The sequence below is a fragment of the Ambystoma mexicanum genome, chromosome 6q (genome assembly GCF_040938575.1).
Source record: "Ambystoma mexicanum isolate Mex_15411 chromosome 6q, UKY_AmexF1_1, whole genome shotgun sequence".
Taxonomy (NCBI): Eukaryota; Metazoa; Chordata; class Amphibia; order Caudata; family Ambystomatidae; genus Ambystoma; species Ambystoma mexicanum.
Window position 1 is genome coordinate 606,491,303 of NC_090937.1, and position 17,777 is coordinate 606,509,079.

Sequence of the window (17,777 nt, forward strand, 5' to 3'; positions counted from 1 at the left end):
GCCCCAGGTCTACAGTCTTGTACCTTTAAGGCATGGTCTAGGAAATATTTGGAGTTCTCTTCTGGGCCTCTTGTTCCCCAGAGATTTTGTTTTAGGATCTTAGGGATCCTTGGATCAAAGCCATTCATGTTTGAACAGATCCCATCTTGGGTTTGGATTGCACAGCAAAGACATATTACTCTACATCCATTTCTGTACCAAGGGGTGGTTGTCTCTTTAGTGTGCATGGCATAATTGAAGCTATCCGCATACTCACCTTGGACAGATAGAAGAAAGGGCCGCTTTCTTTTTCATACAAAGTCTTGGCGGTGTGGTAGATCAACAAACCATAATCAAAGAGAGGGCCTGGAATTTCCCTTCCATTTACCTGTCAACAAATCAAAAAAAGCATAACAGAAAGAAATCATGGTGCATAGTTATATTACCAACTCTATGTTATGCCCAGGCTGCCCACCCTTTTTATAATGCAAATCTGATAACCAGCCTCACCCACACCACATTTCTAAAATAATCGTAGTATCATGTAATTTATGAGTCCTTATTTGTACTTTGTCTTCTAGCGGATTCATCCCTAATTATAGTGCACATAATGTGCTTATTACTTAAAGATGGGGGTAGGTGGTCCCTTTTGTCATGATGTGACTCTGGGATGCCATTGCCTTTGTAGGCGCTTTGATAATGCATCAAGTGATTTGTGTACTTTTGATGTAATGTTACTTGGCATGTTGATACTGTGCCACGACAAACATATCATACTTTCAGGGCAACCACTTTCGCCACATTCGGATTATATTTGGGGTCCAGCAATAGGCTGGCATTGCCCATCGCTTCTGGAATACGGGCAAGTTCCTGCTTGCGTCTCATCGGCATCATCTGCATCTGGTGATGCGAGAATGCACCAGAACACAGATAGGCATCTTAAACTGAAAAATGGGGACAAGCTCAGACTAGTAAAAGGAGCCATGTACCAGGAAGAGAGTGATGCCACATCATAGAGTGTGAGAGATTTGTGCTTGCAAGAGATTGGCCCCACTCAGTGAAGAGGTAACTTCCAAATAACTGCAGCAATTGAAAGGATGATGAACCTATGGAGGAGTGGGAGTAGGTATTGCCATTGAGAATTGGACAGAATGTATTTGGGCAGCTACGGACAGAGCTGGTTACTAGAGAATCAAACATTTCCCCGAAAACAACCTCAGAACTGATATGAATGGTTTACCCAAATTCAAACCATATTTGTGAATGCGTAGATCAAATTTATGTAGCTGCTTAAAAAATGATTTATCTAAGCCATCAAAGCCATTTCATCCTTTTGCATCTTATAAAGTAAATGGGCATAGAGGGATTTCTCCAGGTATTGAAAGGTACGTATCCTTATCTTAAAAAGCAGTGTGTGTGTGTGTGAGGTGTGCTGGAAATAAGCAGGCAAACATCTGTTAATTATAGTAAGGCCAGCCCAGGACATACACACTGTTATAAGTAGTATATTCAGAAACGGTCAAATTTTAAATCCTCTCTCTTGTTTTTTGGTGTTTGTTATTGATTCTTTGAGTGGTATGTGATGACAGTCATGTAACACACCAGATGTGCAGGGACTTCCCTCTCCACCAATAAATGATATATATTATCAGAATACTACACAATTCCCTCCCATTGCAGCCGTCCCTCATTATGTGACAGTGCAAGCATGGCGCTTTGAGACGAGACCCACACACCCGATTTCTCTTCCCATGTGTTTCTCTCTCATTTGCCTTTCTCGCGGTCCACTCTGGGCTCTGTCCCGTATATCCAAGATTTGGGCAATCCAAGATTTCTCTCTCTGGAGTCTGTGAGGCCACACTTCAAGGGTAATGTGGTAAGTCACACATGGCAGATGGACACAAAGACATGTTAGGGTTTAACTTTACTTTATTAAAGAAAATAAATGCCTATACCAGCCCTACTGCTAATGATGGTAGATCCATATGCTGAGAGCTTAACAAAGAAGGTGCTTGTCAGGATGTCTTCAAAATAACAATAACGTCATCTGTCCTAAATCCACTCTATCCGATTACCTACCCTACCACTAACAACGATGAAACACAAATCAGCCTATGGAAGTGTTCTGCTCCCCTCTTGGCTTGGGATGGCTGGTGGTCGAACCCCACCCCTTTAGTAGTTTCAGTTCTCTTCCCCTAAAAAAAAGTCTCTATTGCTCAGGTATTTCAAAGAGAATGACTCCTGTCCCCCTTAGCAAGCTTGGAGACAGATCCAAAATCAAATAACTTCTATGTTGTCTTGCCACTCTGTTAGAAAGGAGCTCCTAAACCCTTTGTCAGGATTCTCATAAGGTCACACCATTCTTTATCTAACTCAAGAAACCTTTCCTGTATGTGATTGTTACCCTTATTCTCTTCAAAGTTCCTGTTCCTCCCACCCTCTCGTGGGCTACTGCCCCTTGATGGCGAATGCTTAATATAGTGCTTTCACCACCGCTAGGGGCCCTCGTTCCCCCAGCCTCTTCTGGGTTGCTTGACCTCATTGGCAGTATCTGAGTTACAATGTCTCTGTTCCCTTCAGGGCTTCTGGTTCGCTCAGCCTGCCGTGGGCTGCTTGGTGTCACAGGCTGTGTGTGAATGACAGTGTCTCTAACCCCTTCATGGCTTCTGATTCTGTCAGCCTCGACCAGGCTATTTGGCCTCATTGGCTGTGTGTGAGTGGTAGTGTCTCTAATCCCTTATGGGCTTCTGTTTCGTTCAGACTCTTTCTGGGCCTCGTTGGACGCGTGTAAATTGTTGTGTCTCCAACACTTTCACAGGTCCTGTGGACTCCAACCGCCCGCCTCCACTTTCTCCATGCTGGCTAGGTATGTGTGTGTTGGTGGTGTCATTTGGGAAAGTCAGCGGTGACTCTGGTAACTGCAGAGCCGCACCCTCGTGCTTGTTGGCTCTCCTGAGGTGGTCTGTCACTTTTGCATCTTGTCTGTGGGAGCCTGGGTGCATCAGGTTTCTCTTTTTCTCCAGTCTCCCCCTCTAGGAGGCCTTGGAATGTCGGGCGTCCTGTCCACCTGGGTTGGGCAGAGTTCCAAGGGATTCCTCCACCCATCATGTGTCAGACATGGTCCTGCCCCCAGGGTTGATCTGCCCAGTGTCACAGCAAAAGCACTGCCCATATGTATAATCCTGCTACCTTTTATCTTCCCCGGCATAGTAAAACAGAGAACTGGATCGGTTCCACGTTTCTTGCAAAGATGTCTACAGAATGGGGTCAGCAGCCATGTCCTTCCCATTTAATGGGCGCTTAGCAGCATTACATGCTTCACCTCCCATATGGTTTATAGTGACATTTTCGAATTTAATAATTTTGAATGCATTAATTTAGAATCAAAAATGTCGAAAAAACAATATTAAACATTTTGTTTAAACATTTTTTTTTAAATGTATGCATTTGAAATTATTCATTCGACATTTTAACTGGACACCCTACCATATACCTCATAGACAAAGGAGATTCTGGGCCTCATTTTGAGACCAGCAGCAGTATCATTTTTTTTCCGGCTCACGCGAATTGGCAATTACTGGGTCATTACGGCCCTGCCGGACCCGGTAATTGCCCATTTGCGGGCACCGGAATTAAATGATCCCCATTTCCATTTCGGCCCCATAGGGCTCAATGGGATTGGGGAGGTTGGATGCACCGGCACCATTTTGAATGGTGCCGGCACATCCGACATGCTCTGCTCGCAGGTGCCGGAACGCCCGCCAGGTCAGACCTGGCATGCGGGAAGGCACCCGCAATCAGAACTCATAGTTTTCCCGTCCGGTAACAGTGGTACCGCAGGTTTACCGGTACCGTTGTTTCCGAACCGGCAAACTTATAATGAGGCCCTCTGTCTCAAATTAAGGTGTGTGTGTAGGACCTTATTGCCCTCTATGGGGATCACCCCCAGTGAGAACCTGCTTGCCCTGTCCCCAAGGGAGTTTTTTGCATAGCAGGCTCACCTCCCTAGTCCCAAAGAGGTTGGCTCCCTCTTGAGGAGAAAGGACAAAGGACAAACTCCTTGGATTTGTCACAGTGCGCTGGAGCACATCTGAGACCCATCACTCACCCACTACTTCCAGTACTTCTTAAGTACTAGAAACTGCCCACAACGTCAAACACGTATTCACAGGAGCATAAAGGTTTTGTCTTTTTCTGACCAGCTCTATACTTTGATCATTCTACAGTGACTCTACAGGCATGCAGGATATCATACACTCTGGGCCTCATTACAAGTGTGGCGGTCCAGAAACAATGGTGCTGGTAAGCTTACCGGCACCCTTGTTTCCGGACTGCCACACTACGAGTCTGCCTGGCGAGGCCCCGGCAGGCAGAGTTGCCATGGAATCACTGGCACTGTTAGCAACGGTGTTGGTGCTTTTGTCTCCCCACCCCCATAGAGTCCTATTGGACTCTATGGGAATGGGGACTTATAAAATCCAGCGCCTGACTTCCTGCACCGCCGGGACTTGTAATGGAAGTCAGGTGCCCGATTCAGTGTTAGGGGTTGGCGGCAAACCCCCAGTGACACCGGTGGGTTACCATCAACCTCTGTCTCTGTTGCTTAGTCACTTTTTTTTTTTTATTTATATACTTTTTTATTTTGGTACTTGGCATTACAGTCATCATTACCCTGTTGGTGCTACCATAATAATTTACTGGCAACTGATTTCCCGGTGCAACCGGCTCGTTACGAGTCCGGCTGGCCAGGAAGTCAGGTGCTGGTAAATTGTAAGTCCCCATTCCCATAGAGTCCCAGAGGTCTCTATGGGAATGGGGATACGGAAGTACCGGCACCGTTGCTAATGGTGCCAGCGCTTCCGGGAAGTGTTTGCCTACCATGGCCGCTGCACCCGGCAGTGTGAGACCTGTGGAGCACAGCGGCCATGGCAGGCAAACTCTTACCGGCACCCTTGTTTCTGGACCGGCAAACTTAGTATGAGGACCTATTTCTTTCACCCAGTGTTCTTTCTTAGGTGCTCCTGCATGTATCCAGCAACGTAGAAGGCACTAGGAAGCAGGCATTCAGTAGTTTACCAGCATGTTTGGGGACTTCGTCATATTGACCAAACAGGCACAGTGCGAGAGTGGTTTGGAGTTGAGTATCCATTACTGATTCTAATGTTGTGCATACCTCATACCAAAGGTGGGACAGACGGGGGCACAAACAAAGCATATGCAGATAATCAGCGCTTAGTCCCTTTATTGTACAAATTCACGTTGATAGGTTGGTGTTCTCTGGAATTTTGTCTTATCCAAATTAAGAGTCACATATGTAGGTGCCCAACCCAGAGAGTGGAACTAGGGCCCTTCATGATACTATTGTAAAGGTAAACCCAACCCTACAACCATCTGGGGGACAATACATTGGGTACATTGGCACAAGAGAGTGGGGTTATGTCTACACTGGGCACTTTGGGGGGCCCAGCCTTGCTAAGGAATAGGACAGTCTTCTTTTATTCAGATAGCTAAGCCCTCCTCACATCAATATGATAACTTCCCCCATGTACCTCAACTCACATCATCTACCACTCACATGATTGAATTTGCACTCACTGAGAGGACATGGCTCTTCAGCGGTTGTTTCACCCTTCTCCTCTGTGTTCATCACATTAAACTTTAAACAGCTGATTCTGTCCTATTTCACTTCTGACTGTTGTTTACATTGTGATTGGCAGGGGCACCTGAAAAATGTTACCTGATAATCTAGCCTCCACAGTCCAATTGCACACTTGAGCACATCTTGCGTCCATCACACAACCATTCACCACTCATTCTAAAATTACCCTTCAATGTACTAGAAATTGCCATTACTAGAAAATACCACAAATGTTTTATTTTTCCTCTTTCTGGTCAGGATTCCACATGGCCCACTGTTTTCCTCTATTTCAACCCCCTTGTAGCTTTCCAATTCTTATTGTTCGCATTTCTATCCTTCTCCTCTCCCCCCCCCCCCCTGACCTTTTTTACCTCTTCTTTTCCTCTGCAGGAGAGAGCCATTGTCAAGAGCTATTTTTGCAGCTATGATTTCTACACTGCATTGTACCTTATGTATCCTTTGCCCACAGGACAATGCCCTGATATCACTAGTACTACCAAATTGGACTATGCAAAGAGCCTATATCTTAGGCTCCCAAAATACCTTTTGGGAGAAATATAGAGAGTACAAAACGTGGCCGCAAGATTACTCCTCAGTATAAAAACGTACAAACACCTCATCCCTGCACTTTGTATTCTTGATGGGTATCCCATCAAGAAAACAATACACTTAAAAATACTTTCTATTGCCTACTGCTATAATGATGTACAGAGTCAAGCTTCCTTTAGAATGAAATTCCAGCATTGCATGCCATCTACGACACTAAGGTCTAGTCCTAGTTTACAATTTCAACAAGACAAGACAACGAGGAACCACATTCTCCCTGCTGGCTACCAAACTAAGAAACTCCATACCTAGGCATCTACACATGGAAATGAACCACCTAACAATCAGAAAACAGATCAAAACTTGGCTCTTCAATTAACCAACTCTAAGAAAGAGCAAATAATCAAGACTAGCACAAAGGGAAACACTGGCTGACGTATGTCTCGTTTCACAGAGATCACCAATCAACAAACACCCTGAAATGGAGAGTAGGCTGTGCTTCGACCTGCTAAATGAAGGACAATCCCAACCAGGGATGCCTCTTTCCATGTGCCCATCTCTTCCCATGAGACACTTAACATCAGAACATAACCTTGGAAACAAAAAAGGACCCTAAATCCACACAAAAAGACTCTTCCCGACCAATTACCCCCTCCTCCTTCCAATCAAACTCCCCTTATTAACTGCTTACTGCTACAATCTCTTTACCTCGCAAAACTTTCATATCCCTTTAAAAGACACACAAGGTCTAACCTACCAAACACAAACTCCTACCCTATCCTCTTGCTATCAATACTCCCACTCCAATGCACCCTGGAACCAGCCGTACTGCTAGCTCATCCAGTGAATCCCTTCCCCCAGCATACATTAGAAAACATACTGTAACACAGGAAACAATTGATTCTGACCTGCACTACAGTGCTTTGCACTTCTCTTCCCTACCATCCCACTTCGTATCTTACAGAGCCACTAACTGCTTTCTCTTACAGAGCCATGTGCAGTGTTAGGAAAGATTTTCTTTTTGCAACTTTCCCTCCATAGTTTCCTTAGGAACCCCATTTGTCCTACTTTGTGTTGATCCTGTCCTGACTTTTTGAAGGACAGTAAAGACCTCAGCTTCACTTCACTTGACTTTTGCTCACAATCATGGGGAAACTGATCAGTCCTTCAGACTATCAGTACCGGGAAACCTTTGTATTCTTGTATTTTTAACATTGCACATAGCATCTTACGATGCAGTGCAAAGGGGATACTTTTGTATCACCCTAGCTTTTGCAAAACAAAAGAGGTGATGGTTTAGAGTTAATCTTAACCCCTGGCATTGCTGTGGGCAACCCTCCAGACCATTGTTCTTTGCCTACCAAGCCATTACAAAAGGGGAAAGACTATATGCAAATCAGGCTTAGTCCCACCCCACAAGGGACAGTCCAGCCCGAATTGCTTGGTCATATCCCTTCTGCACGAGACCACAGACATCCCCACACATGTTAGCTTGGGTCTCTAGGCACAGCATGCATGAGAGCCATGTCTGGGCATACCTGTCCGACTCGGGGTGACTAAGCAAAACAAAAGAGGTGATGGCTGGAAGGTTCAATATTAATCTTAACCTTTAGCTTTGCTCTGGGCAACCCTCCAGACCATCGTTATTTGCTTGCCATGCTGTTATAAAAGGGGAAAGACCATATACAAATCAGGCTCTGCTGACCCCAAAAGGGGCAGGCCAGCCCAACTGTTTGGTTGCATTCCACAAGCAATATTTTGGTGACATAGGCTGGTAGCACATCAATAATAGAGCAAGTAGGTGTAAGTTTGGTCAGTAAGAGGGAGACTAGTTCCTTCAGAATATTCATAAAGGTAATGGACTGATTGAGTGTACACAATGATTGAGGCTCCAGAGAAGCATGGGTGGTTTTGGCAGATGGAAGTCTTCAGTGGAATTTATGAATCTTGTCGATGAAAGGTTAGAGACCAATAGCAATGAACATGTCATCAGGACAGGATCACTGCAAGAAAAATGGTATCCTGATCAATCCCTGTATGAGGAAGATGCCTTCCCAACTCGTCCCAGCGAGGGACAGCCCGGCCAAATAGAACCCTTATGGGTGGAGGAATCCCTGTGCACATGTGCATTTCACTAGATGTCCTAGATGGGACAGCTAAGCTCATGAGACCCCTTCGGAAAGAGGGGGAACTACACACCTGCTTTTCCAGACCCCCATGGACACAAGAGTCTAAAGACCACCAGAGGCCATCCACCGTCCCGGGGGTAACATGGGCAATACAGACACTGAAATACATCCAAGGTCTCCGTGGATCATAACCCACCACAATGAACGAAGGCTGCTGGGACCCCAAAATACCTGAGAACTCTGAATGACTGAGTTTTTTTAGACTTTTTTTAGAACAGGGCCTGCACATTTGTTGGCTCAGGACCAGTGGTGCTTCTGGAGTAAGGGATTCATTTTGTGGTTTGATCCATCTTGGTACTTTTGTTTTTCTTTTAGAAAAAGCTCACTTTTTCATTGTGCAAAACCTCAGGTTCCCCAGAAGTTCTCCCAAACTCTTGTGATCCTTACTCTTTGGGTGTTCAGGCCTGCAGGGTGCCAGAGGATAGAACCAGGGATGGGAGAGTTTATGGCGGAGTGTTCCCTTTATGCAACGAGGATCAAGGACAGAGGTCCTAAAGCTGGACAAGATGGCCACTCTAAGGCCTGTTGAGGGCCTGTTCGGAGCATCAGGAGCCAGGGGCCACAAACTCTGCCCGTGCTGCTCCAGGTGGAGTGCATAGTCGAGCTTAGAGCCAGGACCCCTTGCCGTCCACCTACAGGGTAAGCATACTGCCCCCCTCCTCCACTATCCACTCCCGACCCTCGAGCTAGAGCCCTGACCTAGCACCTCCTAACATTGCTACGCCCAAGGTCCCACATGCACCGTTGTGCTTCTGAACTGCAACAAAATACTTAATGCACAATCCATAGCCAACCAACCATGCTCTTGCCTTGCTCTGCAATATGCTGCCATCTGACAATAGCACCGTTACCACGGTCGCCCAGCGACCACTGTAATACTGTGTAGTCTCTGTGTTGTGCCTTATGGTCGTATCTAGACCACACTACTGTGTTGTGCCTTATGGTCGTATCTAGACCACACTACTGTGTTGTGCCTTATGGTCGCATAGTGACCACACTACTGTGTTGTGCCTTATGGTCGTATCTAGACCACACTACTGTGTTGTGCCTTATGGTCGTATCTAGACCACACTACTGTGTTGTGCCTTATGGTCGCATAGTGACCACACTACTGTGTTGTGCCTTATGGTCGCATAGTGACCACACTACTGTGTTGTGCCTTATGGTCGTATCTAGACCACACTATTGTGTTGTGCCTTATGGTCGTATCTAGACCACACTACTGTGTTGTGCCTTATGGTCGCATAGTGACCACACTACTGTGTTGTGCCTTATGGTCGTATCTAGACCACACTACTGTGTTGTGCCTTATGGTCGTATCTAGACCACACTATTGTGTTGTGCCTTATGGTCGTATCTAGACCACACTACTGTGTTGTGCCTTATGGTCGCATAGTGACCACACTACTGTGTTGTGCCTTATGGTCATATCTAGACCACACTATTGTGTTGTGCCTTATGGTCGTATCTAGACCACACTACTGTGTTGTGCCTTATGGTCGCATAGTGACCACACTACTGTGTTGTGCCTTATGGTCATATCTAGACCACACTATTGTGTTGTGCCTTATGGTCGTATCTAGACCACACTATTGTGTTGTGCCTTATGGTCGCATACTGTGCCCTGATTTTGCTGCCCACATTGCATTCTGTTTCTAGTTGTGCCATGTTGAACGATACCCTCGCCATGCCTCAACAATCCACCAGCTCACCAGCTGCCCCACTGGCATTCCTCTCCAACATTCCTCCCACCTACTTCCTACCATCATTCTTCACTGAAAGCATCCCCACAGCACGTCATCCTCCACCCAGCATAACTTCCTACACCAGACCCATCCACACCAGGAACCAACTCCTAGGTCTCCGTTCTAGATACCCTAGACTCACCCACCAAGCACCTCCCACCACTCTTAACACGCCTAACACGCCATCCCTTACAGTCAAAACACCCTTACCTAAACCCACCATGCCGCACCCCATCCCGGCGACACCACTCAACACCACCCCTACCTCGGCCCAACACACACACAACCTACAGTGTGCCCTCATAAACGCCAGATCCATCCCTGCCCATGCCTTTGAAATTCACGAACTCCTAATTAGCTTGGACCTCGACATCTTAGCCATCACCGAGACATGGCTGCACAGCGCTGCAGGGCCAGCCCTCAACCTTACTATCCCACAGGGGTACGCCATTATCCGGCAAGACCGCCTCTCCTCAGTAGGTGGTGGGGTAGCATTCATCCTGAAAGACCACCTCGAGGCCAGACAAATCACCTCCAATCTAGGTGACAACATAGACTCTCTAGCTATAAAAATTGCCCTCTCCCCTAACTCCACCATCACCTTCAACCTAGTCTACCGCCCGCCCGGCCCCCTAACAGAGTTCCATGAGAACCTTGTACACCGCCTAACAGAAAACCTAAAACTCACCTCCAAAAGCATCCTTCTAGGTGACCTTAACCTGGGGTATAACGATAAAAAGGACAAGCCTGCTAAATCTCTTGCACTAGCCTTAAAAGAACTAGGCTTCGACCAAAAAATAACCTCACCCACACACAACAAAGGCCGTATCCTGGACTGGATAGCTGACCACAACTGTCACGTCGACATTAGCTCCATCACCCCGACTCCTTGGTCAGATCACCACCTCATTCACTTCTTTATTCCCGCTGTATCTAACACAAACAAACCTAACCCCATCCCCCCAGCACTGGCAAGATGTGTAAAAAATCTCACTAAAGATAAAATTACACCCCACCTTCACATCCTCTCCACAGACCTCAAGTCATCTGACCCGTCAGAATTAGCAGATATCTACAAGAGCACCATAAGCACCGCCATTGACGCCATTGCCCCCTTGCAGACCAAAAAAGCCAAAACTATCAAACACTCAAATACCTGGTTCTCCACTGAACTCAAAGAACTCCGCTCACAGAAAAGAAAAGCTCTAAACTCCTGGCAGAAATCGCCTTCCCCAGCCACCCTATCCTCCTACAAAAAAATCACTGCCCAATACAAAAAAGCCATAATCACAGCTAAATCAGTCTCTTATAATGATAGAATTGCTAATGCAAGCTCCGAATCCAAAGAACTCTTCGCCATTTTCAACGAACTCACCACACCGGCCACCAAATCACAAGACATTGTTAAAGACCAAATCTGGTGCAACTCCATACAATCTGCCTTGTTAAATAAAATTGAACTCCTACAAACAAAAATTAAGGAGCACCACAAAAACCTATCACTGCACCTCAAATCTCCCACCACCACGAGCCACATGCCCACCCCTAGTTCGGGAACCACATCCACCAAAGCCCCCACTACCCCGTTCAAATTCAGGGAAGTCACAGAACACGAAGTTATTGAGATAATTAACAAGATCAAACCATCCAATTGTAAAGGAGACCCCTGCCCCGCCAGCCTGATCAAAGACTGCACTGAAACACTCGCCCCTTTCCTTAAATCATTCATTAATGCCTCTTTCAAAACCAACACTGTCCCTGACAGTCTAAAAGAAGCCTGGGTGCGCCCGCTTCTAAAAAAAACCACCCTCGACCCTGAAGTAGCTACCAACTACAGGCCCATCACCACTGTGCCTTTCCTGCTCAAGATACTGGATAAAATGGCCTACACACAAATCCAGGATTATCTCGAAACCAACCATATCCTAGGAAAAAGACAGTCAGGCTTCCGACCAGGTCACGGAACTGAGTCAGCCCTACTTGATCTGAAAATACAGCTTGCTGACACTATGGATAAAGGCAAACCGGCACTCCTTCTCCTACTGGATCTATCTGCCGCCTTTGACCTTGTCAACCACGATATCCTAGGCATGCACCTAAAAAATGAAGCACACTTCTCCCCGGAAGCCATTGCATGGGTGGCCTCATTCCTAAATGGCAGACTCATGAAAGTCTTCTCAGACACTGCCTCGGCAACCCCTACCACCATCCACTGCGGCGTCCCACAAGGCTCCTGCACCGCCCCCACTCTCTACAATATATTCACCCTTCCTCTCTTCAATGACCTCGACTGTCGTAACATAGCGTATACCAACTACGCAGACGATACGCAGGTACTACTCCCTCTAACTGGGACCTACGAAGAAGATGCGACAGCATTAACCAAAATCTACACAGCCATCCAAACCTGGATGGCGGCCAACGGCCTCTGCCTAAACGGGGACAAAACCGAAATCCTCATAGTAGGGACCAATGAAATTCTCAACAAACTCCCCCCCCAATACAAATCCTTCAACATCGACAACTCCACCATCTCAGTCTCCAAGACTGTTAAAACCTTAGGCGTTCACCTAGATGCCTCACTATCTATGTCTCGCCAGGTCAACGCCATAGCCTCTTCCTCGGCACTTACCACCAAGATGATAAATGCTGTCAAGCCTTTTCTCTCCGCCAAAAACTGCCTGTCCATCGCCAGAGCCACTATAGGTACAAAACTAGACTACTGTAATGCCCTGTTCCTAGGCACCTCCGCCCACAACCTAAAAAAACTCCAAATCACGCAAAACAATGCGCTCCGGGCAGCACTGTCCATTCCAAAAAGAGAACACATCTCGCAAGCAAGGAAAGATGCCCACTGGCTACCCGTGAAGGAACGCATACTTTTCAAAGCCATGACCATCACACATAGATGCCTATCCCTGGATGCCCCACCCTATCTCGCAGAAAGAATCACACCGAAAGCCTCCATCAGACCCACCAGAGCTCACCGCACCAACATGATTGATGTCCCCACGTTTCAAAGATCCAGGGCGGGAGGAACCAGCTTCCAACACCTCGCACCTAAAAACTGGAACTCCTTACCTACCTCACTAAGGAACGAAAAATCATACCATACCTTCCGTAAAAACCTCAAAACCCTCCTATTCCGCTAAAGTCTTCCACATGCACTCTCATGCTTGCATTGTAACCACAGCATAGCATAACCTCTAAGCTCAATGTTTATTACCAATGTGAAATGTACTCGGTAACTCGGTTTACATCTGTAAACACATTCCTATGCTTGTGTTCATGACTAAGTCTGCTGTAACAGCGCCACGATGCCCCAGGGCAGTTCTGTGCGCTTTATAAATGCAAATAAATAAATAAATAAATAAAATAAAAATAAATGGCCTTGGAACAGTTAAGATAGTGAACTGTCAGGTTAATGCTGAGAAGAGACATCAGGATGTCCTAAAAAAGTTCAAAGCCACCATCACAAGCCCAGTGGAGCCTCTTCACTCCCACCAGATAAATGGCAGCTTTGCTAACTTGGGACTTGCAAACCAGCCACCAGGTGTTAAACCCTGATTTTACAACGGCATACACTGGCATTAAGGAAGGCATATTGAACTGGATGGGCGAAGACCCTGAATTCCCTAAGAAAGAATGAAGGGGAATTCAGATGGATGCCACTGAAACTCCCGCCAACTTGTGTACAAAATTAAGGATGTTATCAATAATGGATGGGTAATAGCACAATGCAAGAGGTAAAAACCACCTTGGTCCTCAAACAATGTACACTTTCTCAGGTTGTTTACCTGCAGTGAGCAGCCACACAGCTAATTAAGCTCTAGAACACCATTCAGGACAGCATCATAGAGCTTATCTTCCATCCAACACAGAGGTAGGCCCACCTATAAGTAAATCTATCCCTGAATAGGAAGGTGGGAGGTAAAACCTACCTAGGCAAGAGCATCCTGACATCAAAGCCCTCCTGACCCCAGCTGAACTATCCCAGGGAGGAAAGACCAGATAGAACCCTTCCCACTGTCCTTGATCGTGGTCCTCCCTAAATGTTATTCTTGTGAAAGGGCAGTCCAGTTTTCTTGTGCTGGACCAGATCTTCAACAAGCAGAACCTATGGCTACAAGTCATATGTGGCCTCGTGAGGATCTGAAACCAGAAGCTGTCGACCACTAAGGATAAAGTAAAAACTGACAGTATTCTATTATGTAGGGTCCTGGACGTACATGAGACATGGACCGAGCTAAAAGCACACCATGTTTTTAGACAGTGCGATAAGCCACTGCCATGATTAGGGAGGTGGTGCGGAATGAGTGCAAATTGATTGCCACACACACATGAGCCCATGGGGTAGTGAGTCTATTATGTCATGATCGACTCAGGTCTTGAAGACGCTGAGTTTCACCCCAACACCACCCTGCTACTGGTGTATGCGTCATGAATGAAGGTTGGGTAAATAGCCTAGGAACCCAAATGGGGAAGCACGTGGTCAGAGAGCTGGTGAGTCAGCTACCATTATGTTATGAGGAAAGATCTGCTTCAGTGGTGGCGTGCACCAAAAGAGTAGGCAAGCAGAATTGTACAGGTCCTAAATGGTGCTGTAAGGCTTTGGATTTCATTGTTAATGTAACCGACTAAATGTATCATTACTGGCTTTTCTGTATGATACTCATTGGGTCTCATTAAGGGTCCGGCGGTAACCCTGCCGGTGCTACCGGTGGGTTGTCGACGGACCCATAAAAATTTACCGGTGCCGGGAAGTCAGGCGCTGGTACCTTTGTTAATCTCCATTCATATAGAGTCCCATAGGACTTTATGGGAGTGGGGACATGGAAGCACCGCCAACGTTGCTAACAGTGCCGGTGCTTCTGTTAAGAGTTTGCCTACCATGACCGCTGTGTCCGGCAGGGTCAGACCTGTCGGGCACAGCGGCTCCAGCAGGCAAACACAGTGAGCTTACCAGCACCCTTGTTTCCGGACCGGCAAAAATGTAATGAGGCTCATTGTAAGGTTTATGTGCTTGTGCTGCATTTTGTGGACAGGGATACCATGCCAGTCTCCCAACTAATTTCTGCACAGCTGTATGGAAACAAACCTCTCTTTACCTTTGCTGCCCGCCGTTCTATTTGAATTATTGGGTGAAAGGCTGCAGGGTTCGTCAATACCGGGGTGGGGAAAAAGGGGAAGTCAAGAGCTCTGTGGTGGAGATGCTGGGCAAACGACATGGGTAGCCCGATATAGGCTCCCCTTCCAGGCAGGAGGGACGACAATTAGATTGGAGGGATTAGTAGATTCAGGCAGTTGTCAAACTGGTGTCGGGCCCTTTTTAGTATTCCCACACCAGGAACTCCCTGGAATGCAGGTAAAGATCACACGCATATATGAAGACAGGGGGGTGTACACAATGGCCAATCTCATCCTAGAAATTGAGGGACCAACCTTTCTGTGGAAGTGGAAGTACTGTCGTGTGTGCCTTTGCCAGTCGACATAGTTAAATATGGCTCACAGCTGAGCCCCTTAAAACCAAACTGGGTGGGTCCTTTTTCTTCCTGAATGCGGGAATGGGGCCAGAGAGAATGGCGCTCTGAAGACTAGTGAAAGTTCGTAGAATGACCATACTATTTTATTCCCAGTCGCTCGGGAGTAAAGAAGGCCTAATCTTCCAGGGGAATAGGCTCCTGTCCCATGTATTTAAGCTACTGAAGAGAAATCCCTTTTTCAGAAAAGAAGCCTGAAAAAGGAGGCACATATGTAGGGGAGGAGGTATGTGACAGTCATGGCCGCCACACCTGCCAAGGGAGAATGGCGTACTCTGGAGGCTGGGGGAGGCACTTGCTTTGCTATGCGACCCCTGGAGGTAGAACATGCTACCCTAGCCCACCAAATGGAGATCTAGGTCACAGCTGCCTTCTGACAGCAGACAAAAAGAAAGTCACCCTTTTCCTCCGCCAGTGCATGGCGCTGCAACACCAATGTCCTCTGGAATAACCCATTCACGGGCTCCCGCCCTGATTACCATCATTCAAATTAGAAGTTCATGAGTTAAGTAGTTGAATGAAATTCTAATTCAATGGGCCTCATTATAAGATTTGCGGAATGGGTTAACGGGCTCCGCTAATGGAGGCGGACCCATTAAACCCATTCCGCAAGATTACGAGGTAAAACCAGGCGTCCTTACCGGGTCCTGCGAGGGGACAAGGGAGCTCACAACGGGCTGGTCATAATCGGCCCGTTGTTAGCTCCCGCTCCCATTCCCATTCAGCCCTATGAGGGATCAAATGGGAATGAGGAAGGTCCGGGCCTGGGTTCCCGGAGGGAGGAATTACCGGGCCCTCCGAACTCAGAATGGCCTGGTAATTCTCCATTTAGGGAACCCGGACCCGGTTTTGGAGGCAGCCATGGCGCCAATAGCGCCATGGCTACCGCCAAACCCGTAATGAGGCTCCATGTCATAAAGCGATGAAGGTGCAACAAGGGTTCCCCCTCTAAAAGTGCTCGAAAGGAGATGAAATGCAGCATTTTAACATTTCACCACAAAAAGTCCAAATGGAAAATACAGTTCATATGAAGGCCTTGCGGACAGGAAAATATAATTTAGAAAGAAGTACAAACTAATTCACTCGCTGGCCAAGACGTCAGTGTTCACTCAACTGCTGTGTCTTGCTCTTTCTGTCTGTCTGTTGTTTTGCACCATGTACTGTACTTTCAGACTCTGCCTATGTAGGAAAGGTGTAAATGGGAGGGTGCAATGTGGAGACAATTACCATCATATTGTGCTCCACCATGTTCCACGCACGTGGTCTCAGCATTAAGACGGGTGCTTCTGATATGGGAGGAACGTCTACAGCAAAATGTAAAATAAACAGATAAGAACGTGAGGTAAAGTCGATTGAAAATGTTACTATTTAATTTCAGTGTCGTTTATACCCAAGCGATCTGGTCTTACCGGGTAGCTTGTTGTTAACAGCTTCGCAAACATTGTAGATTCCTTTGATTTGATTATAGAATGTTGGGCAGTTTCCATCATCAAAATCCACCTGCAAGCCAAACAAAAGGAAAGCATTGGTTGTAAAATACAGAGAGACCATTGTACTTGAAGAAGAGGAATCCATGCTTCACAAATCACAATGTGGCAGTTAGGTGACTTCTAAGATCCCCCAAAACATGCACAGTGATATGTCCCTTCAGTAGCTCAGTCCAAATCAAGAACCAAAGGTAAGAACTGAGGCCCCCTTCAGCGTCTTTCTTGTTGGAGTTGGATCATGTCAAGCGTGCCCTTCACCAGTGACCTTGCATGGAGTCCCCATTCAGCTTTAGTCATAACGCTGACTGTACAAGTTAGAGCTGAGGTCGTCAACCCACAGAGTAGTAAAACCCAGACAGGTTTTAAGGTCAACCGCAATGAGCATTTATGTAGAAAATGAATCTATAATCAACTCTATTGAAGAGAATGTGCATAGATCTTCGGCCATTTTGAAAATGTGATGAGTGGGTTGAAGATCCCCAGCCTTAATACAAATGACAGCTGTATCGCGGATGACCACATATGATATACAATCTATAATACGCTTTGTTAGTTACGTTTCTTACCTTTGCAAGATTATTGCTTATTTTTGTTAATATTCATTATTTATACATCAGAGCAGTCATGGCAACACTGAACAACACTTTTCAGCC

The 17,777-nt window shown here is 46.5% G+C and overlaps 1 protein-coding gene across 6 annotated transcripts in view; it reads right to left on the reverse strand.

Annotated features, from left to right (window-relative positions):
- Nucleotides 1–17,777, reverse strand: part of LOC138516167 (malate synthase-like) — a 494,080-nt gene that overhangs the window by 311,704 nt on the left and 164,599 nt on the right. For all 6 annotated transcript variants that reach the window (XM_069631088.1, XM_069631089.1, XM_069631087.1 and 3 more), the window contains 3 exons: nucleotides 17,047–17,137; nucleotides 16,865–16,941; nucleotides 257–367 (listed from right to left, as the gene is read on the reverse strand). In XM_069631088.1, the coding sequence (XP_069487189.1) occupies nucleotides 257–367; nucleotides 16,865–16,941; nucleotides 17,047–17,137 (279 nt within the window). The remainder of the gene's footprint in view (nucleotides 1–256; nucleotides 368–16,864; nucleotides 16,942–17,046; nucleotides 17,138–17,777) is intronic.